Below are 23,324 nucleotides of genomic sequence, written 5' to 3'. Positions count from 1 at the left end.
TAAGTGAGATAGATATGTGTTATTTGGGATTTTATTTATTGCCAATTATATGAAAATTGATACGAAACAACTTTTTATTGACGTTGTGTACCTCGAGGTTGAAGTGCAAGGTATTTACTAATAAGGTTAGCTACAGCCAGTGGAAAAGTATTTTTAGGTTAACAATGCATACCAAACTATTAAAATACAAGATGAATGGTTTTCAGAACTATAATAATATCCATTTGTACATGAAGGTTTCACCCTCATTAATATGGCTGTAGGTGAGAAGGTAAAGATGTATAGATGAACATACAATGTATGATTGCACATACGGATTCCGGACTGATGACAGTCTTTTAATACATCTATGGGGAGTTAGAAAATGACCAGTTTCATTACTTAATCGAATTTTTCTAACACGGACTGTCTAATTCTTTCCTAGAATTCCAATTTACACAAGCGCAGTTGAAGTTTTATTTAATTTAATTTAATTTAATTGTCAACCCACTGACATAAAAATACGGATTTTGCATATAATTGCTTCTTCGAGAGAAGTAATATTCATTTCTGTAAATAAGGTTATTTAATTTCACGTTACATAGCGGTGTCTCTATGAAAACAGCACCATCTGGTTTAAAATTTAGATGCTCACTTTTGCATATATTCTTCCGCTGATCTTTGATGGCTGATAATTATTTTGAATGCCCAAGTCTACTCATATCGTTAAATAATATCTGACAACACACACTTCCATATAGAAAAGTGCAAAGATGCCATAAATTTTGACTAATGACTAAATTTAATAGAGAAATTATCTTAGAGAAATGGTTACGTGTTTTGTAGGCCGGTTCGTTCTTTTTTTAAATACAGTTCCTGACATGAATCATGAGAACATGCCGTATATAACAATGCTTGCTAACCTTTGAAAATTCAACTTGCCATTAAACATCTCATTGGTTAAAGAATTTTTGAAACGATTACACAAACTGTTTTTGACGCATAGTTTTTTCCTGTCTTTTTCAAAACACATTTTTATACCGACTTTCAATCACAACACGATTTTATAACGAAAGCAAAACATAAAGTATAGTCATTATTATTGATTGACACCAAATCATATATACTTTCAACTCGCAGCAACAACGGAAGACCTACTCGTGGTTTTACCACGAGCTTTGCTCTAGTTTATCTTTTTCAGTTTCCTAAGATGTATTATGTTTAGTCTCATGAAGAAATAAAAGCTGTGTTCATACCACAAGGCTTTACAGTATTATATATATATATATATATATATATATATATATATATATATATATATATATATATATATATATATATATATATCTATATATATATATATATATATATATATACAGTATGCATTTCATTGAAAACTAGAGGTACTGTGAGCAAGCTCACAATTGATACCCCCCGCTAAGATAAAAATCATAATGCGTGTATTTTTCCAATTATAGAAAATATTGGATGAATCAATTTCACCGTCCATTTTCTACAAATAACAATTGCTCTATTTTTTTTAAAACTGTTGGTCATAAGCTATATTTGTGTGAAGTAAGAAATTCAATGCTTCTCGATAAGAAAGATAATGACCGGACACGGATTTTGCACTTTTTCTGCCCTTGACCTTGCCCAAATGACCTTGGGTCAAGGTCATGACACACCCTTTGGTCCTAAGCAATATTTGTGTGAAGTTAGAACATTCAATGCTTCTCCATAAGAAAGATAATGACCGGACACGAATTTTGCCCAACGACCTTGACCTTGCCCGAATGACCTTTACCTTTGCCCGAATGACTTTGGGTCAAGGTCATGACAAACCCTTAGGTCATAAGCAATATTTGTGTGAATTAAAAACTTCCCTGTTTCTCCATAACAAAGATATGGACCAGACACAAATTTTGCACTTTTTCTGCTAGTGACCTTGACCTTGCCAAAATGACTTTGGGTCAAGGTCATGACACACCCTTAGGTCATAAACAATCTTTGTGTGAAGTAAGAACTTCCAATAACTCTCCATAAGAAAGATAAGGACCGGACACGAATTTTATATTTTTCTGCCAGTGACCTTGACCTTGCCCGAATGACTTTGGGTAAAGTTCATGACACACCCTTAGGTCATAAGTAATCTTTGTGTGAAGTTAACACTACCAATAATTCTCCATAAGAAAGATATGGACCGGACACGCATTTTGTATTTTTTCTGCCAGTGACCTTGACCTTGCCCGAATGACCTTGGGTCAAGGTCATGACACACCCTTAGGTCATAAGCAATCTTTGTGTGAAGTAAGAACTTCCAATAATTCTCCATAAGAAAGATATGGACCGGACACGAATTTTGTATTTTTTCTGCCCTTGACCTTGTCCGAATGACCTTGGGTCAAGGACATGACACAACCATAGGTCATAAGCAATCTTTGTGTGAAGTAAGAACTTCCAATGTTTCTCCATAAGAAAAATATGGACCGGACACGATTGCACAGACAGACGTACCGACAGACGGACGGACGGACAAGGTGATTCCTATATACCCCCCCAACTTTGTTTGCAGGGGGTATAATAACACTCTAGGAAAGTTTGACGGAAATTCTGATACACACGAAAGTAAAATGTAGAATGGAATTGTTAGCGTACGTAGTGTTTTTTTTCCAATGGCAAGATGAATTTGTGCTATACAATTTTTTACTTAATGCTGAAAAGTCTGGAAAGTGAATAGACTATGCAATTCCGTCTTGTTTGATTAAATTTATATCAGTTACAGTTCATTTGACTGAAACCGTCAAGCATTATTTCATCACTTCCTCTTTCTTATATAGTGATGATTTCCCGAAATTTAAAATGTAGGTTATATTTAAACTGATAGAATTCTGTAAACCTTAATAGAAACCGGGTTGAAAAAGGTTTCAAAAATTATACATAGTTCATTTTATAAATTAGAACATATATACATTAACCAATTAACATCGTTTAAATTTAAAAAGAAGTACCTTCTTCAGTTTTGATTTGTTTTTAATTATATAATTGTTACTAAAAGAAAACAAACACACACATTATAAATACAATCAACGTTCTTGGTTTAATGTGGTGTTAATCGTTTTTGTATTGTTTCACCAACTAGTTTAGATAATTCCCTATGTGGCCCCCATCCTCTATGGTTTTCATACGAGTTATCGTAATAAACCGGGAAAAAAAACCACGATACCATAAGTTGTTCGTATTCTATCTTGTCGAGATTAAATACGAAAAAGGAGAAGAATATGCGTAATCAGAACAGGCACACAACACAGGTTTAGAAAATGTGTGTATGGGGGTAGAGGGGGGGGGGGGGTCATCTAAAAAATCGGGACGAGCCAAAAAATAAGAATCGGAGGTACATAGGTACGTATACCGATAATTTTAAATCACTGTTCATTTATCACTTCAATTTCTTACAAGTTCCCAAAAAGGAGACAACGCCATAATTATTCACTATTTTATAAGTGTTTCCTGCGACAAAACGTGTTCCCCTCATGACCCCCTGATGTTAATGTTGTGTAGAGAGTTGTGGATTAAAACTGAACTCATCACGGATGTAATGTTTACAGTCTGCAACATGTCCAAATAACATGTAAAAATGCATTCTACGGACACACGGACTGTATTGGCCTTGACGTTACATATATGTGCCCTGGAATGGTGTCAATGCTACGGTATGTATAACTATTAAAGTTTTACTACACAGTACGTTTTTTAATAAAATCATTCCATTTCAACAAGCAGGAAGTGGTGTGTATATACACTGCAGCGAGTATTATATGCCTGTAATTCATGTTTATACACTTGTTTCTAAAGGGTGTTTATAATAAATCATATAACATTAACTAATTGTTCACTTTTATCATGTTTACATGTATTGGGAACACAACATCGAATTTTTAGAGGTATCAAAGTTGCATCTGTAGTCTTTCCAGATATTATAGGTTCTACTATAAATAGGGTTTTCTGTTTGTGGTTTGTTTATTTTCAAGCGATTACATTGGTGTAAAATATGACGGTGAGTTAGATGTCGGCTGCTTACAGGTCAGCAGAAGAAATAAAATCAATTGATTGTTGAACAACCAGATTTCTTCAATGCTTGACTCACTTGTTCATGACAGTTCTAGATGTTTTTGAAAGATCATTTGGAGGTTGACCTCTTGCTGATATGCTCAGTGTAATGCTTGCATTACTTTGCATTACTATGCTTATTTATGCATGTCCATGCTTAAAAGCATAATGAATTGTGTAACCGAAATTGTATTTGATTGAAAAATATCCTCAAGAAGAAAGAAATAATTCTTGTTTTTCAATTGTATTTAAGAAATGAACTCAATGTCTACCCAAGTTATACGAGTATAACCTGGGTTGGGGCAATTTACGCTTTATAATCCGCGTAGCGTAAATTGCCCCAACCCAGGTTATACTCGTATAACGTGGGTAGACATTGAGTTCATTTCTTATAATTTAATTTTCTGTAATTTGCTGTACAAATTTTTGACGTTAGTGCATTGTGACGTGTCTTGTGACGTGCAAACCAGGTTATACAAAGGACTATGTGCGGTATGGTCAAATATCTGCCCCCGATTTCAACCAATTTTTAAATTGTATCGTATAAAAATAAAATCTTCACAAATCATTGTATAGAGGATTCCTATAACTTTGATGTTGATTTTAGTCATCATTGCTCATTCGCTGTTTATCTATGACGTCACCTAAATGACCCAATTCCCGCAAATTTGCAAACAAATGAAAATATTCTCATTTTTGCTCTATATTTTGCATTCGGAAGTATAGAGCGCAGGTCTGCTCAAGTGCGATTTTAACATATGTTTTTCTTCAGATAGTTATACACATTATACTAAAAAATGGTACTTGAGCAAGCCTGCGCTCGATGTTTCCTAGTCGAAAAACCATCGGAAAACACCCATATTTTGCCACAAATCATCAATTTATCAAAATAATGCAATCTTCATGACGTCATTTCTACATTATGACGCCACTGTGGTGAGAAACTTTTACACATTTATTTCCAACATGATTTTAACTATCTTTCACCTTATTATTAAAGCTCTTTCTTAAACTTTGATTTTGGGGGCAAAAAATGCATAAAACCGCACTTAGTCCTTTAACTTAATTTTTCTATCCAATCAAATGCCGCGTTACAACCAGAATTAAATTATTATAGTTTATTTCAAGAATCCGTTTTTAAATTGTCAACATTATCAACTATAACAACACAAATCAATAACATTTAAATAGTGTTGTTATTAAGAGTTTGAAATCGTTTAGAAAGTTTACTTCAATAAGTTATGCATTCAATTAATTCTTTACAGTGAAGAATGTATCAACAACACACAATGCCAACTGGATCTAATCTAAGTATCAAAACAGTCTAATGTTGTAAGAAGTGCTTAACACCCCACTCTCCTTCTATTGACTCTTGGTCCAGTCTAGTCAACCCAGAGTAAACCCAGAAAGTAAACTCAGGGTTTAGTTGGGGTTTACTTTCTGTTAGGTTAGGTCTGATCGGTACTGTAATGTTTTGTTTGGTCAAAAGAATTTAGAAATTAGCACGATCTAATGCTGAGAAGAATTGTGCATTGATTTTTCGATGAATTATTGTATAGAGCACAAAACAACTCGTAACTTCAAAATCAAATACTTACTCATGAGAAGGCACAAAATGACAACACGATAGGATCAACTAAAACAGTTAATATTAAACAATTACCACAGGGACATTTTTTAGATAAAAAATCGTTTTTGTTTTTTAATGTTTCTACTGTAAGATCCTATGTACGGTTTTATTCTGTTTACGCCTTGAACAACAAACTTTGTCTATTTCTCCTGTAAACATTCAAAATCGTTCAACTCCTTGGCTTCTCCCTTAACTATATAATTGACAGATTTACAATTAAAACATCAATTCACTGAAACCCCCTGTTTCAGTCATATTCAAGAATGACGAGTAACTAGTACATTTCGACACGATGGGTTTATTATGCATCACACGGATATGGTCAGACTGAAGGAAAAAGTCATTTGATCGATCATTATCCAACCTACATCTCTTCAGCAATCGTTTGATTAAAAAATATTATCAAATTTAATCACTATTTCTGGTTTGGAAACTTATGTACATGAATTTCAAGAACAAGCAGGAAATCCTGTGGAAATAACATCCTCTTATCTTTTCCACCCATCATGTACTCATGGACTCTGAATTTTGTGGCGTCAGTGATTCGATTAATTGTAATTGTTTGCATCTCATGTTCTCCAAAGAATCAAAGTCAAACGTTGGAGCACCAAAAATATATTATGATTTTAAAGAACTGTTTTGCTTGGAACAGATCCAAATACATGCATGTGTATCTCATCTATTAAACTGATTCTACTTCCTTCTTCCTGTTCCCCGAATAGTAACTAACTCACGTTTGAATTTGGTTTTCTTAAATAACTCAAAAGTCATTTGTTAAAAATATTGCTATCATCAGATTTACATGTATTATGGCTAATCGATAAACACTTGTGGCACTTTTTTTGCAACGAAAGAAGCTAAGTAACGAAACCATGATTAAAACAGAATGCTACTGATGTGTATCTCAAATAAGCGGTGAAATGCATGTTTCAAGTGTCAACCAAGTATTGGGCGTACAAAGACAGCACTTGAAACTCTGAGCTACCGAGACCCGATAAATAACATGGAAATTGCCTTACTGTAAGTCTAGTCACATGTACCTCTGGTCTCTTCTCTTTGTAGAAATGAAGACTGTACTTTTACAGACATAGTCAGCGCATGTTTGTCTTTTGTTCTCCTTTTAACGGTAGTTGTATATTTATATATGTATGTTTCTGTGAAAAGGAGATCAATAGACAAACATGCGCTTATGGTAAAACAGACAAAAACTGTTTCTTCTTTCGTTGGCGTTCTCTGTTTTAAACGGTATACTTTGACCTGTTGAAAAATATAATTTACCACGTGATTTCTAGCCCCAGGTAACTTTGTGAATACAAGACCCCGTGACGGGACCCTGGAATTCTATTCTTGTATGTAATATATATTTTATGGAAACATAACAATTTGAAATTAAATGGCAGCATGCACAGACAAGGCAAGAGAGAGAGAGAGAGAGAGAGAGAGAGAGAGAGAGAGAAGGAGAGAGGGGGTGGGTGGGAAGAAATGTTCAATTATAGTATCGCGTACGACTATTATAATTTTAGACCACTCATTACAATATTAAATCAATCCTTCATGCATATTTATGAGTCTTATCCTCAATCAAGGGCAGATAAGACAAAGTTCAAGATATTTGTAGAGCAGTCAGGTTAAGAAAAGAACAAACTATTTTATAACTGTGACAAACGACTTGAATTAAAATTGAGAGAGGAATAGAAGGAACAATAGTGACCAAAAAGGGCCCAAAACACGGCGTTAAGTGTAGTCATCCCTTGTTAACCTTTAAACGTCAGTTATACGAATTATATTTAAATCCACTATGTATGATTTATCTATTCCTTACGGAATAGATTTCAAAGAAGAAAGGTCAAAAACATATTTATTCCCCCCTCGAAGAAGGAAGCAGAGGTGTTTGAGGACAGGATCGACCCCCCCCCCCCCCACCCCAATCCACCCCCCCCCCTCCAATATTATAGACCCCCGGGACTTTATTATTAGTTTTTTGAATATCCCCTCGCGCAACTTGTTGCGAAGGGGATATAGCATCGCTACCGTGCGTGTGTGTGTTTGTATGTGTGTATGTGTGTGTGTGTGTGTGTGTGTGCACTCCACTTCAATTTTCTAGTAAGTTAAAAAAAAACTTCCAATAGAATTTCCTCAACCTTTGCACAAATATGCCTCATTGTAAAAGATTAAAACAAAAGCAATGTCATATTAATTGGTCGTATTTTATGCAAAAACTTAGATAAAATTACGCCATTGTAAAGGAGGGGGGCATACATTATGACAAAATTCGTTCAAAACTAAAAATATTTATCATACGTTGCACACTTCTGTAAAATAACAAATAAAAAATGCAAGTGCCTTTCCAAACCATTAATACTATTACAATTTTTTATTTCATTAAATCAATGTCATTATCAACTTTGTATACGAGTTATCAATCGAAATTTCTGAGTAAGAGTTATCAATCACCCATAGGGAAAGTAGCGTGACAGAACAACGTTACGGTGAGTTAATAGAGTTAATAGTTTAATGTGTGTTTGAATGTTTGTTATTATCCCCTTGCGCAACTTGTTGCGAAGGGGATATAGCATCGCTGCTGTGCGTGTGTATGTGTGTTCAGCTATGAAGCAAGTTAAAGAAAACCCTTGCACGGAAATTTATCAAACTTTGTATACTTATTTGGCATGGTACATGTACATGTAAAAGGACAAAGCCTGGTAGTTTTCAAGTCAATTAATTGAGTTCTTTTTGATATATCGGTAAAATAAGACAATTTTAAACAGAAATCTTATGTACGATTTGACAATAACTACTTCCGCTTCACTTCTTTGAAACCAAAATGAAAGTAACCAGTTCAAATCAACAACTTGATATTTTTGGGATTTAGATCTAGTTCAGGTAAAGAAAGCGTAGTTTTTGAAGTAATGGAGGGTTAGTACGAGGGTCAATCAAAAAATACAAAGACTTTTGTCATACTTATGTTACTTAACGTCATATCATTACTAAATTTGGCAGACATAATTAATCAATAACTTCAAACAATTTGCAAGGAAAAAAGTTAATAAATTCATTTACATCTAAGAATTATTTAGAATCTAATCCTGCAAAAAGGAGGTCACGTTGCACGGCCAAAATGTGTGTTATGTCAACAATAAACCATATAATGTTGAAAGTAATATATCTATAAATTGGGCTTAAAACCAAATAATATTGAAACCTCAAACTAAGTATAGTCATGGTATTCTATGTACCAAATAATGACGGGATATATTGTTTTGTCGAACAGATATTAGTTACTAAAGACAGATAATCCTCCTCAGAATTGACTATATAAAAACAATGACGTCGTCGGACGTTACGGCGCAACGAGAAGTACAAAAAAAAAATGATTTAATTCAGGAAAAAGCCGATATAAGCTGTGAAAATGCTCAATGGTGCAAAAAATAAATCAACAATTATTTGCAAGTTTGTGTTTAACTGTAATACATTTTGTTGGGGTGGTTGTCATTGTATTTTAAATACAAAATAGTCCGAAAGCGAGTAGAATATCAGGAAATATTTGGTAAAAAAAAAAAGTAACGTCAACCGACGTTCAGGGTAATCCTTACTGTAAACTAAGAGATACACGGTTAGAAAATGAAAACTTTGAAGAACTAACTTATGATTCTCGAACAAATCTGTGCAAATAAGATGTTAAGTGGTTCAGTGCCATTTATAAATTGTTTGGAGAAAGACACAAAAGACTAAGCGTGATATAAAGATGGGGTATATCTATAAAATGTGCGTGTTTAGTCTTGACGTCAATGTTTTGAACGTTACCTTGCGCCGTGGTGACAAAACATGTTGATTTTAAAACAAGGGTAACAAAAATACCGTTTCATCAAATGGACTAAAACTTTGCATATCAATAACATAAGTGTTGGTGCACAGATTAATCAGTATGACTCTCATTAAAAATATATGATAGACAACCTCACTGTCTTCGTATTTTTTTATTGACCCTCGTAGAATGTAGTTTTCTCAATTACATTTACATAACTATATATTCCTAAATAATGCATCCCCACACAATAACTCGTGTCGCGAGGGGATCCTCCGCTTAGCGGTGCCCTTGTTAAATTATCTTTTAATGACATATGTCTAAACTAATTTATACACTTTTGCCCAAAATTACCTAAAACAGATATTTTTATAAAATCAACCCACTACATATACAAATGTATAATACAAGAAGGTTGCTAACTTCGTCTGCCTCTCACTGCCGATGAATATTTGTTGAAATGTACTATCAAACTACATCTAGCAGTAAAAATGGTGACCTTATGTCGTAGCCTGATAATTCTCTTCACCGAATATCTGCATGTCATGCTTGTGTAATACATTTATGAGATAAAAAGGACAATTTTCACCAACAGGTTGCAAGTTTTGAACCGATCCATCTAGAACCAACGGAATTGAAGCTTTATCGCAAGAAAGACAACTCCGAGAGATTTACGAAATTGCAAGGCAAACTCGAGAAAAGTACAATTCACAAGAAATATGAATTCTAATCAAGCCGCGAAAACTTTTTTATCGTCTTGGGTATTGGAAAATCTAAAAGAAGGCATTTTTACTGAGTGTATTACAATTGAAGAATAAAAAAAAATGTTACGAGTTATCTTCCTTGCGATAAACCCTTCCATTGATTCTAAATGGACGAAGTTAGCAACCTTCTTGTATTATATACATGTACAGAGGGTCAGATTTTCTATTACATGTTTGTTTTATGTAATTTTGGGCAATGGTCGATTCTGTCCTCGAGGACCTTTGGAAGTTAGGGCATATTGCTTTGCTGCCGTCTGTCGGTCGGTCGGTCGGTCTGTCCATCAACAGTTTCAGTTCCTCTTCTTCGCAGAGGATAAACATATTAAAATGAAATTTGGTGTACGAGTTAATCATGATAATATATAGGTCAAGGTTTGGTACGATCGAGCAATTTTCGACAGAATTATGGCCCTTGGACGTAGAAAAATTCCAGTTATTTGCAGTTTCCGCTAATTTTCTTTGCAGAGGATGAACATATTGGAGCGGTATTTGATATACAGGTTTATCTAAATAATACCGAGCAATATAAGCAATATTACCGAGCATAATGATCGAGCAATTTTCGTCAGAGTTATGGCCCTTGGACCAGTTATTTGAAGTTTACATTCCTTTTCTTTGTGAATGTTTTCAAGGGAGGGGGGCATCTCTTGTTTTGTATTCATATTAATAAAGTGGTTTAAACTATTACAGGTGGTCATGCTGTTTTGAAAATAAACTACAATATTCAACTGTAATGCACGTTTAAAGCTATACACGCTATAATTTGCGTCAATTTTGAATGACAGTGAAAACGCATGTGTTTGTCTACTTATAAAAGTTATCCTTAATCTGTAAATTACAAGGGTGAATTCCATCTCGTTACAAAGATATAGATTTTTAATTGTTTATTTTCCTGCCAGGAAAATATACCTTTTCATGAATATTGATGAAGGAAGAGCAAACCGACCTCATTGCGCATGTCCGCGGAGAACTAGGTGGTCGTTATTGTTTGCCTAATTAAATATCCAACTTGATTTTTAATATGCTTAACAGTTGCTAATTTGAAATACATAGATGTATAATGAGTAAAATACGTTTGTCATTCACGATACCCTTACTTCTGCATTAACACTTATAGTATCTATAAATAGCACATAGGGGAAAAACACAGGTCTACGTCATTTTTTGAAAGGAAGTATTCATATCTACTCACAGGCTTGTATTTTTATTTATTTTTTTGTACTCGTATATCGGACAAATTTATGCTTTACTGAAAATATTCTTTCCTTTGTGAAACTATCACAATTATGAAGATGTTGACCCTTCACCAGTTTTGGTATGATAGGCTAAATTTAGCTGTCGATATCACGTGATAGATTGATATTCACGAGGAGGCATTACTTTCCTGGCAGGAAAATAAATATGTTTTATTGTTTAATATTTGATATATTTGTTACGTGATCGAATTGAGCATTATAATTAACAGAATAAAGGTAACTTTTATTAGTAATCAAACACATACATTTTCCCCTTTATTCAAAATTGACGCAAATTATAGCGTGTATAGCTTTAAAGTTAGGGAAATTGCATTTACTGGAAGCTGACATGATGAAGAACTATTTTGTTTTTAAACCAAAAATATGATTATTTCGACGTCACTATATCGATTCCGGTTTGGTTTACATAAATACAATGTACACAGTGCGCTTGATAAAACGCTGGTTTATATCTTTCTGTTACTAAAAAAATCGAGTGTACAAAGTTGAACATTTCTAGGCTCACACGTCAATAAAAAAAAAAATTACATACATCTATGCATAGATATCTGCTATCATTAAATGTTTAAAAATGAGAAGGAATATTTTTTTTTATTCCAAGTCAAGTTCTTCGCAAACTGAATAAGTATATTATAATTGTAATCTAGATGTTTAAGATACATTTTCTAAAGTCAGAATTGCCATGTCAAAATAACGACAGCAAACATCTTTTTTACGATACCTGGCATCTGTTCACAATTAACACAACTAGGCGGTTATTCGTCCGATACTAACCTCCGCTTTTAGATTTTAACGAACGTGCTCCGTTTGAAGTTGGTTTGTAATTTAATGAAAGTCAATGGTAAAACAACGGTCTCAAATCAATATTTTTTTTGTTGAATTTTCCAGAACTTGTCATTTAAAACAAATATAAAGATTAACTAAATAAATACTAATGCTAAGTTGATAAAGCAAACCGGAATGGATGGTGTGACTTCATAGATTCAATGGGATCTCTCTGAGCAGCGGGAAATTAAATTAAGCGATCGATATTTCTTGATTTATATATTGTTCCGGGGTTTTAAATGAAAGTAAATACGATTTACAATTAGAAATGATAATTAATTGATTTATTGTACAACATAATTTTAGTTCCCTTCTTCTTTGATTAATTGCTCTATATAAAATGACAGGACTGAAATATATCGAACGGTCGACCCCCTCAACAACTTAAGATACTTAACTTAATGCACGAAATAATCCTGATGATATCCGACTAGAATTTCCATATCAGACGACTTGGTTATTTTTTTTAGCATACTACTAAAAAATATTTACAATTATTAAGTCACTTTTATTTATACTTTACGACCAATTCATTTGTTAAATAAAGGATGAACATATAAACAATAATATGCAGAAAAAAACTTACAAAACTAGCTATTGCAGCTACATTCACCGCGTGAATCACCAAAAAGCATTGTATTGTTTAAATGAAGTATGATACAGTGTTGATTATATTGGCAATTAAAGATTTTAATGACAAATGGTCATGCGACGTATTATTGAAGGGTTAAAAAATGTTCACATCATTCAAAAGTGTTTAAACCATTTTTTCCGAAAAATTTCATCGACACAATGTGTATAATATTTTTACAGAATTTGAAATTCACAGTTCAAATTGTTAAATCGTTTATATCAATGTAAAAAGAAATGAATTATTACTCCTATTACAAATGTACAACTAAATTTCTTTCAAGCATGAGCTTATTAAACTTGTGACTTCTTGATTTGTAAGAAGGTCAAACTGTATTTTATAAAAAAAAAATGGAGATTCATGCCAAAATATTAGCTATGATTTAATTGAATTTGAATACAGCAATATATTCATCATTTTGTTTAATTATTATTATTAAGTTTGAATAGGAGATTTATAAACTAATCGTAATAGTCACATGAAATGTTACTCATATTAGTAGTGTTGCTGATGGGCATCATGTCATATGACAGCATGGTGTTATATTTATAGAGGACTGTCAACTTTTCTTTTCTTTCAGATATCAAAATAACCAAATTACCTGCACCTCTAAATTAGAACTGGATTAAAAGCTGATTAAAATTGTGCATTTGGGATTAGATGAACAATTCGATAACACGAGTAACAAAACAAATCCTGATGTCACAATGAATACGATAGACTGTATTTTATTCATCTGTTTCCTGGAAACTTTCCATTGCTACGGTATGCAAACATATATTTTCTTTGCTGATATGTTGATCTTCGTAGATTCAAGTTTTCAGAAGAAAAAAAAGTTTTTCGTCGATAATTTATCGAATGAAAGCTCATAAAAGGCATTGCAGGAAGTCATATGTAAAGAAAAATTCGGGAAACTTGGCAGAAAAATATATATGTTGTTTTTTTTCACTCAGCATGGAATTTGCAATTTATTCAACTGATTGTTAACTAAATGGTTCACCTTTTGGTTATGACATAGCTTAATATGATGTGCTTTGTTGAGTTTTACTTTCACTTTCTATCATATATCATAGCAATCAATCCATTAAAACATCCCCCTTCATGATTGTACGCTTTTTTCCTTCTTAAAATGCAATCCATTTATTCATGTTAGGTTCGAATTCTAAAATATTATTTTTTTTTCTTCATTCATATCGACCCAAGACCATAGATTTATTTCTCATACATGTTTCCATCATTATTTTTTTTGAGGCAAAATATTGAAATTCTATCAAATTCTATAAATTCATCAAGTTATGCATTTTCTATTTCACAGAAAAATAAGTAAGCTTTTCTAAGTCTTTTTAGCTCACATGAGCTGAAAACTCAAGTGAGCTTTTCTGATTTTTGTCTGTCGTCCGTCTGTCCGTAAACTTTTCACATATTCAACATCTTCTCAAGAACTACTGGGCCAATTTCAACCAAACTTGACACAAATCATCCTTAGGCAAAGGAATTCAAAGTTGCAAAAATTAAGGGCCACACCTTTTTCAAGGTGAGATAATTAGAAATTAATGAACAAATTTCAAAAACCTTCTTCTCAAAAATCATAGAGCCAGGAAAGCTGACACTTGTGTGGAAGAATCCTCTGGTAGTGAAGATTCAAAGTTGTGAAAATCATGACCCCCGGGGGTAGGGTGAGGCGTCAATTGGGGGTCGAAGTTTTACATAAGAAGATAAAGAGTAAATCTTTAAAAATCTTCTCATTATCTAATTAGCCAGGAAATCTGAACTTGTGTGAAAGTATCCTCAGGTAGTGTGGATTCAAAGTTGTGAAAATCATGACCCCCGAGGGTAGGTGGAGCCACAGTGGGGGGGGGGTCGAAATTTTACATAGGAATATATAGAGTAAATCTTTAAAAATCTTCTTCTCAGAAACTAATCAGCCAGGAAAGCTGAAACTTGTTTGAAAGTATTCTCAAGTAGTGTAGATTTAAAGTTGTGAAAATCATGACCCCCGGGGGTAGGGTGGGGCCACAATAGGGGCTCGAAGTTTTACATAGGAAGATATAGAGTAAATATTTAAAAATATTCTTCTCAGAAACTAATTAGCCAGGAAAGCTGAAATCTGTGTGGAAATATCCTCACGTACATAGGAATATATAGAGTAAATCTTTAAAAATCTTCTCAGAAGCTAATCAGCCAGATGATTCTTTATAATTGTTAAGACTTCGGCTCCACGACAATTCTTCGGTCTCACATGAAGGTTCAGAGTTTGATGAGCTTTATATCCCATATATAAACAATTTATAAGGATCTGTTTGAGAACTGCAATACTTAACATGTGATATGACTATAAAATCATCCTGTTAGAAAAGGTACTAATGATTATAAACTTAAGAATATCTAGGGGGGAAAATGGATTTTATTTATAAAGGATCTACATGTATTTTTTGTACATTGTCTAGATAGTTTGTATTAAGACTACATTAAGCTGATTTTTTAAGGTCTTCCGTTTTCAACGGAAGACCTTGTACTGATTCTGTTGGTAATTCTTTTTATTCTTTTTTTTCTTCTAGACGTTTTTTAAAACTCAAATATCTTGCTTGTTTATTGTCCTATAAAGTTCAAATTTTCAGAGCATATTGGTAGTTACTATTTCTCAATATCTAAGGAAAATCGTTGAAATCGACACTTCCGGTACCGAGTTATTCCCCTTTTTCCCAAAAATATAGGCATTCTTGTGCACGCAAAGGCTCTGAAACCGCTCACAGCATGTGTTAAAAAGTCACAAATCTTAAAAATAGAGAGTTTGAACGTTGTCCTCCGAGTTTTGTTTTTACAATTTTCCTCCTTTAAAGTTTCAAAAAATTAATTTGAATTTGTGTTTCAAAAAATGCTGATTTTTGGTTGTGTTTTTGTTATGTAGCTCTTTAGTTTAAAAATTTCTCTAAACACATATAGAACAAAATATGTGCAAAATATCAAGGGCTTTCACTTGACACCATTGAAAAAGGGCTGGCCCCTTAAATTAGGGGCCTAGAGCCCTTAAAAGTCTTCGCTTTATAGCTCAAAAATGGTTAATATTTCGCTATAGCTGTCGATAGAAAAGTTGTTCATTATTGTGTTATCAATGTCGTTACAAAATTATTTTGTACCGGTAATGCGTAATATGAGTGTAAAAAGCTTGTCTTGTTAACATGTACCTGTATTCATTTGGCAAGTAAGCGAATCGTCTTCGTGCGCATAACGTACATAAATTAACAGCTGAAAGTGTACCAACATATACGGGATGCTTTAATTCATTTGAAAAAGTGTCTAAAAAGTATACGTGTACATGTTTTTCTTACAGCCTTTTTTTGGAGTCACCTCTGTTTAGTTCTTATAGTGGACAGCCGTTAAGAAAAACAAAAACGAGAAAATATAAACGTTCTTTTTCTTATCTAGTGAGATACATAAACTAGATTTAAAAAAAATAACTTCCATGAAATAGATTTGAGTCATTTTACTGCAAGCATTTCAAATCGACCTAAATTCTTAGTTGTGTGCGTCATTACATAACCCATCTCGCCCGCGGCCGAGAAAATCGAATGCCGAGGTCGCGGCTGGACTACCTAGCGGTCAGCGGTTATCTAATACACAAGAATCGCGTCTGTCATATGTGATTTTATTTAGCCGCAAACACAAGAATCGTACACAGTGAAATTAAAGCTTACTCTTCCTAATTTGAATTAAACGATAGAGTGTCAATAAGAAATCGTTCTGTTTCATCATAAAAGCAATGCCATTCTCGAACTGAAGCAGTATCAGACAGATAGATCAACTGTGGGATTAAAGGGGGAAAACTTATATTAATTAGAGTTTATTCATCATACTGCAAACATTGTAAATCTTCCTGGGTTCTGAGCTCTCTATGTGTGTAACGTAAGTTATCCGATCCCTCATCCGCGGCCGAGGAAATCGGTCGCGGCTGCACTACCTAGAGGTCAGCGGTTATCTAATAACAAGATATATATACAAGAACTGTTTCAATTTTATGTTCTTAAAGTTTGTTCACCTTCAATTTATTTAATTAAACATTAGAATGTGAATTGAGAAGCCCCTCTAAAAATTGATAAAAGCGATATTATTCCAAATCAGAAACATCATCAGACATAAATCAATAGTGAATTTGTAATTCTAAAATGTTCTAAAAACTATACATGTACTAATAATTTTATAGATAAACAACGAAAAACCACAAAGATTAAACCTTAAAATGATGATCACCCCTAGAACATAGCCAAGGAGATCCCGCGCGAGTGGACAAGTGATCCGCGGTAGCTTCGTGTTCTTCTACATGTACTTTATCACTCGTGCATGTTTATTGATATTTTGTACGATTCCAACTATTTGTTTATTCGAGATGTTTTATAGATATCGTAGAAAGTAGTTGACGTCTTCATAAGGTTGCACATAAAATGAGAGAGAGAGAGAGAGAGAGAGAGAGAGAGAGAGAGAGAGAGAGAGAGAGAGAGCTCAAAATTGGAAGCATTATTTAGCCGAATTTAGAAAACGAAACAGTCCCCAAACGTTCAAGGCAGGATATAAAAAATCAAATATCAAATTAACACATGCGGTAGAGACAATTGCAACTTCTCTGGCCTTTCCGGCAAGTTTGGAAAAACACCTTGAGTGTATTAACATAACCGGATGTTAGAATTTTATACAAAATGGAGTCGCTTCCCATTAAAAAAAGTATCGGCAAGAAGTCATGTATGTCGTTTCTGTGTTATATTTTTAGTGTATATCGATACCTTTAAAGAAGTATAGCTCGCATCTCAACAGATCAAAATGTGTTGTAATTATATCAAGTTTTATAAAAAGGGGGGTTGTCATGGACGCCTAGGTAATACATTCGAAGTGTTTTTCCGAGCTTGCCGGAAAGGCCCGAGAAGTTGCGATTGGCGGTAGAGGCTGGCACGAGAAAAGAATTGTCCAGAATTGAGGAATTTAGTGATTATTTTTAGAATGTTTACATGAGTTTTTAAACAAGATTTGTTTAGATTTTATCGGTTTCATGATCACAGTGCAAGGGCTTTATTTTTTTCAAAATGTGGCGAAGACCTATTTTTGGCGACTACTTAACATGTGTACATTTTTCTCCTCAATGTATGTCACTTTCCCACCCGTGTGTTTATTCGGTCAGTCTATGCTAAGTCAATCCGCTCCACCTGCGACCGAAAATCTCACGTCGCGTCAGCGCACATAGCTCAGAATATTGCCCCCGGGCTGCAGATCAGCAATTATTGATAAATAATTGAGTAACATTTGGAAGGGTGCTTTCACTGCAGCGGTCAATTGTTAAACAATAAGTGTCTAAATATTCGATGCCAATCAACCTCACATTAAAGGTGCGATATCGTAATCTGAGAATGTGGCTAAACAATTAACCTGTTGAACACGCTAAACTTCTATAGTTGTGAACAGAATAAAATATATATTATCAGAGACATAAATAACTTAATAAGTTATTTATGTCTCTGGGTTTATAAGTTAACAGTTTTAAGTCAAAGATTAAATAAAATTTGTTCTCAGGATTAGAATGATTAGTAATGATATACGACTACATTAAGCAATAAAGTCGGTCGATCGTTATTAAATCATCAGAGTACTGCAAGTGTCGACAGTTTCTTATTTTTTAAAAATAATTGTAGTAGTTCAATTGACTTGCAGACTATAATATAGCGACTTTTCTGCCTCCCAAAAATGTATGCATTTAATTGCGATAGATATTTGTTCTTGGGGATTTTAATTATTGTTACATGTATATGCACATTGATAAAAAAAATCATTGAAGTTGTGTAGTATGAGGTTGTCATGCAGATTAAGTGACCTAAAACTCAGCGGAATATTTTATTTTTCATCTAGCTTGTCAAAATGGGAGATTGTTAACTTGTAGTTTGTTAACTCTGAAAAAGTCTAGAACAGAAGAAATAAAGTCTTTATAGCTTTCGCTACATCTTCTTATTTATGTGTACGCGTACATAAAGCTATTTTAGATTTTTTTTGTATAAAAAGAGTTGTTTTTCCTTACGTTAAATTTAAATCTATAGAAATTCAATATCTACATGTAACATCTCAAAAGCTTTGATAGCTTACCGCTTGGAAATCATTTAGTGATGCAAATTGACAAATGCCCATGAAAAGACATTATTGGACCCCAAGGGTTTCTTATCCTTTCCGACGATGATGAGAAGAACTCAAATGTGCATACAAATCATACATTTACATGTATATTTATATGTGATGTGATAGAAATAACTGAAAAATATAGGGGTTTTTTGTGCCGCACAAAACGGGCGAAAAGGATTTTTATACCCCACGAAAATAAATTAAGGGGAGGGGTAAATAAAAATCACCTTGTCCGTCCGTACGTCATGTCCGGTCTATATCTTTCTGATGGAGAAACATTGGAAGTGTTCTTACTTTATATAAATATTACTCATTACCTGACGAAGCGTCATGACCTAAACCCAAGGTCATTTGGACAAAGTAAAGGTCACTGGCAGGAAAAGTGCAAAATTTGTTTCTGGTCCACTTTGGAACTTCTTACTTCACACAAAGATTGCTTATGACCTGAGGGTGTGTAATGATTTGTCCCCAAGTCATTTAAGGAGAAACATTGGGAGTTTCTATTTCATGTAAAGATTCATGATGACCGATGATGTGTCATGAACTTGACCCAGGGTCAGTTGCGCAAGTTCAAAGTCATATTAAACATATGTCATATCTTGTATTAATGGAAATGAGTAAAAGCTAGAGTTTGACATAAAGATTACTTGTGACCTGTAAATATACCCTGCCTTGTCTGACTCACTAAAGAAAACGAACCATCCATTATTCTCTAATAGAGAAATACGTGAGTAATGACTTCTTTCTTAGCGGGGATATCATTTGTGAGCTTGCTAACAGTACCTTTTAGATGGTCCAGTGGACGCAATGCCCCCTTTCTCTCAACCAAAATTTCCCTTAAGTTAACGCCTAGAAAATTTCCCCCACCGCCACATCCACACTTTTATTATAATTAAATTAATTATATACATGTACATAAATGATGTTCTATTTAAAGTTATCCTAAACTTAAAGTAAGTTAAACGAAGAACTTGCCTGGTATGAAAATGATACTTTGCAATTGAGTTTTGTTTTCGATTTCTTGAACTTACTATTATCATATTGATAATCCAGTATCATTAAAAACCATTTCCCTTCTCCTTACACTCGCCAGGTTCTGATAGACCTGTATCAATAACAGATTATTTCCACTTGACCTCCACATTTGCATACAATCTAAATAAACACCTACTTAGCAAAGATATGCCTTTATCTGTTTAATGAGTGGTGCAATACTCAATCTAGAGGTTACATAGAAAACAGGCATGGATTATTTTTTTTGGTCTCCATTTGAAGAGTTCCAATCAATTTTCTAAAGCTCTAATTGGTAAGAAGAAATGGTCGTGTAAAGATGACCTTTTATCAATACAGGGTCTGTCAGGCTCTGACAAGTGTCAGGAGAAGGAGGTGTTTTAATCAAACTGATGGACAATCCTTTCGCGACACGAAGTTGCGACGGAAGACCTACTCGTTGCTTTGCAACGAGCTCGGCTCTAGTTTTTATACCTATTGTTCCTGAGGTGAGCGATGTGGCCCATGGGCCTCTTGTTTTTGAATCCACGGTATATATTTTAGTCTATTTGTTCGAAAAATTCATTTAGAAAACAAACTGTGTGTTCAGCAAAATTGATATAATACATTTTATTAAGATTCATGTAAAATTAGGTAAACGTGTAAAAAGTACAAACCAGTTTTAATGGATTGTTACATGTAATCATTTATTCAGGCTTAACAATTTTTACGGCTTGATATAACTACTGCAAAGGATTTATTTGGCTTTCGGACAAGTTGCTTAAACAATTTGCTTCACACTTATCCGACTCAACATACGTGCCATCTGATGGAAGATGTTTGACTCTATGACAATAACTGAAGTATCGAATTTCATAGTATTTTTAATATTGCATCCTGCATACAGTCATTTCATGCATATCTTTTACAACATACACCATAGCATATCATAGCATTGAAATCTCATAGCATAGCATTGAAATCTCATAGCATAGCATTAAAATCTCATAGCATAGCTTTCAGAACTCCATTCTCCATAACATACCATAGCATACCATAGCATAGCATTAAACATCGGGATCGGTTAAGAAAAAAGATCAAATTTTAAGAATGAAAAAAACCCAAAACGAAACAAGCAACAAACAGCTTAATTTGCTTTATTTTTTAAATTATATATCATTATTTTCATTTATTGAAGCTTCAAAAAGGGTACTTTATTAACGATAAGGAATCGAAAATGAAATAACTGTCAAAACGGATCGGATGTTAATATAACTCGCATTTTCTCGACCCACGTGTCGCGCAGATCGGTTGCAATTGCGGAGATGGAGGATGGATTTATCTTACAGTTTCTGTTGAATCAAGGATACTTAATGTTCTGAATGAGGTAAGTTTTGTCATTTACAATTTACTCTTATCGCATTTATTGTTGTTGTGATTCAACAGAGTTCCGGATATACTTGTATTACAGTTAATCTTACAATCACTCATGAGCATTTGCACAGCATGTGCAATTTATCAGCTGTTTATAGGCCTATCTCAAATGTATTATTCATTGAATATAGTTTACTGGCAAAGTTTAGCTCCTACATCATATGTTAGTTATTTTTGTTTAATGTAGAACCCTGCCACATGGGTTGATAAGAAAAGAAATTCTGTATCAATTGCAGAATCGATTCGAATTTCCTCGGCGATTTGAATTAAAAAATCTCACACATTATTGATATACCGAGGCTACCAAGCTAATCTTGTAACTTCATTCCCTTGTGTTATTTACTCAAAACAACTCGTAAGCATCTTGGTTTATGGGGTCTATGTTATACATTGATATATACAAGTAAACCAAAATCAGGCACAGAGTTTAACACTGTTGAAGACATGTTACATGCACTTACATACATGTAGTACACGTGTAGGCCTACAGAGGTGTGTACACTAAAGCACGATAAAACAGGAGATTTATGAATCAGTCTATCCACCTTGAACATTTGTTTATTTTTCTCATTTTTTCTATGTATAAATTTTTACTCTAGACATTATTTACATTTTTGATAGTTTGTACAGGTTTTGTAGTCGCGCAAGACTGTCACTTGTATATTGTTCTGTAGATATATTAATATAGAAAATATGATCATCTTAAAATAAATGTAACGTGTAATGATAATTATCATGATTATTTTGATTTACATGTGAACTTTTAATTCCTTAAAATTGAAGTGTGATGGAATAATGGTGTATGTCTATATTAATATTAATATGCATGTAAAACACTCAAAGACAGCATGTAAAACACTCAAAGACATGTATGATATGATAAAAGTACATGTATCCCCCTCCCCTTTCAAGTGTTACTATTATTTATGTACTATATTTCATCGAAATGCCATATTCCACATAATTTAAAATCTAAAGTTGGTTAATATACCAAACAAAACTTCAAAACGAGTAAACTATTTTTTTTTCTCACTTGTAAATAATGTGGAATAATAATGTAGTATATAGCATGAATAGTCAACATTCAGATCAAAGCTAATTGTTATAAAAACACAAGTGTCAAAAACGAGGGGGTAGGTGTGTCGCTCCTAAATGGTAACTTAGAGGAGCATATAGGAAACAAAGGAGCTACTACGCAGTATCTGTGTTGACCAGTGATACACAGAGAGAAGCCATACATAGATGTCAATTTCATTTTTTAACCTTTGTTGATGACCTAGCTACATTGCATTTGATTGGATGATACTGTATTTTAACAAAGGAGAAACTTTTTGAGTTGAGGGCTGATTATAAGAAAAGTTACAGTGATCAAGTTCTGAAGTATTTTGACTAAGTAAGAAGACAATGCCGCGATTCCCATCTTTTATAGGTAATGTTGCTTAAGCTTCATGCAATTGTAAAATTCCCTAGGCTATATAGAAAAAACATATTAGACCTAGCATTTTTCATATAAAAATGTTACATATTTATGTGCATGTGTAAGTTTCCATTGAATGTTAACTAAGATGTGAAGCTTTTATAGACTAGTATGTATATTTATGATCATAATATGTGATTATACATAGTACACACATGTATTTCTTACCTCATCCACTTAAATGCATTTATTGACAAATATTGTACAAATTATTCATGAAAATTGACATTAATTGCACAGTATTTTAGGAATATTCTGTCAACATCAGATTCT

The 23,324-nt window shown here is 33.5% G+C and overlaps 1 protein-coding gene across 3 annotated transcripts in view; it reads left to right on the top strand.

Moving 5' to 3' along the window:
- Nucleotides 1-23,324, top strand: part of LOC105330583 (receptor-type tyrosine-protein phosphatase epsilon) — a 150,631-nt gene that overhangs the window by 85,528 nt on the left and 41,779 nt on the right. The window contains exons 1-2 of one of the 3 annotated variants that reach the window (XM_066065885.1): nucleotides 3,549-3,689; nucleotides 13,578-13,762. The exons of 1 other annotated variant lie outside the window; for it this stretch is intronic. In XM_066065885.1, coding sequence (XP_065921957.1) covers nucleotides 13,705-13,762 — 58 coding nt within the window. In that variant the 5' untranslated portion in view covers nucleotides 3,549-3,689; nucleotides 13,578-13,704. Of the gene's footprint in view, nucleotides 1-3,529; nucleotides 3,690-13,577; nucleotides 13,763-23,324 lie in introns of those variants that run through there. One more of the 3 variants, XM_066065881.1, reaches the window with a different exon arrangement.

Source organism: Magallana gigas, chromosome 1 (genome assembly GCF_963853765.1).
Source record: "Magallana gigas chromosome 1, xbMagGiga1.1, whole genome shotgun sequence".
Classification (NCBI taxonomy): Eukaryota; Metazoa; Mollusca; class Bivalvia; order Ostreida; family Ostreidae; genus Magallana; species Magallana gigas.
The sequence above is the reverse complement of the archived record's forward strand: the minus strand, read 5'-3'. Positions and strand labels throughout refer to the sequence as shown.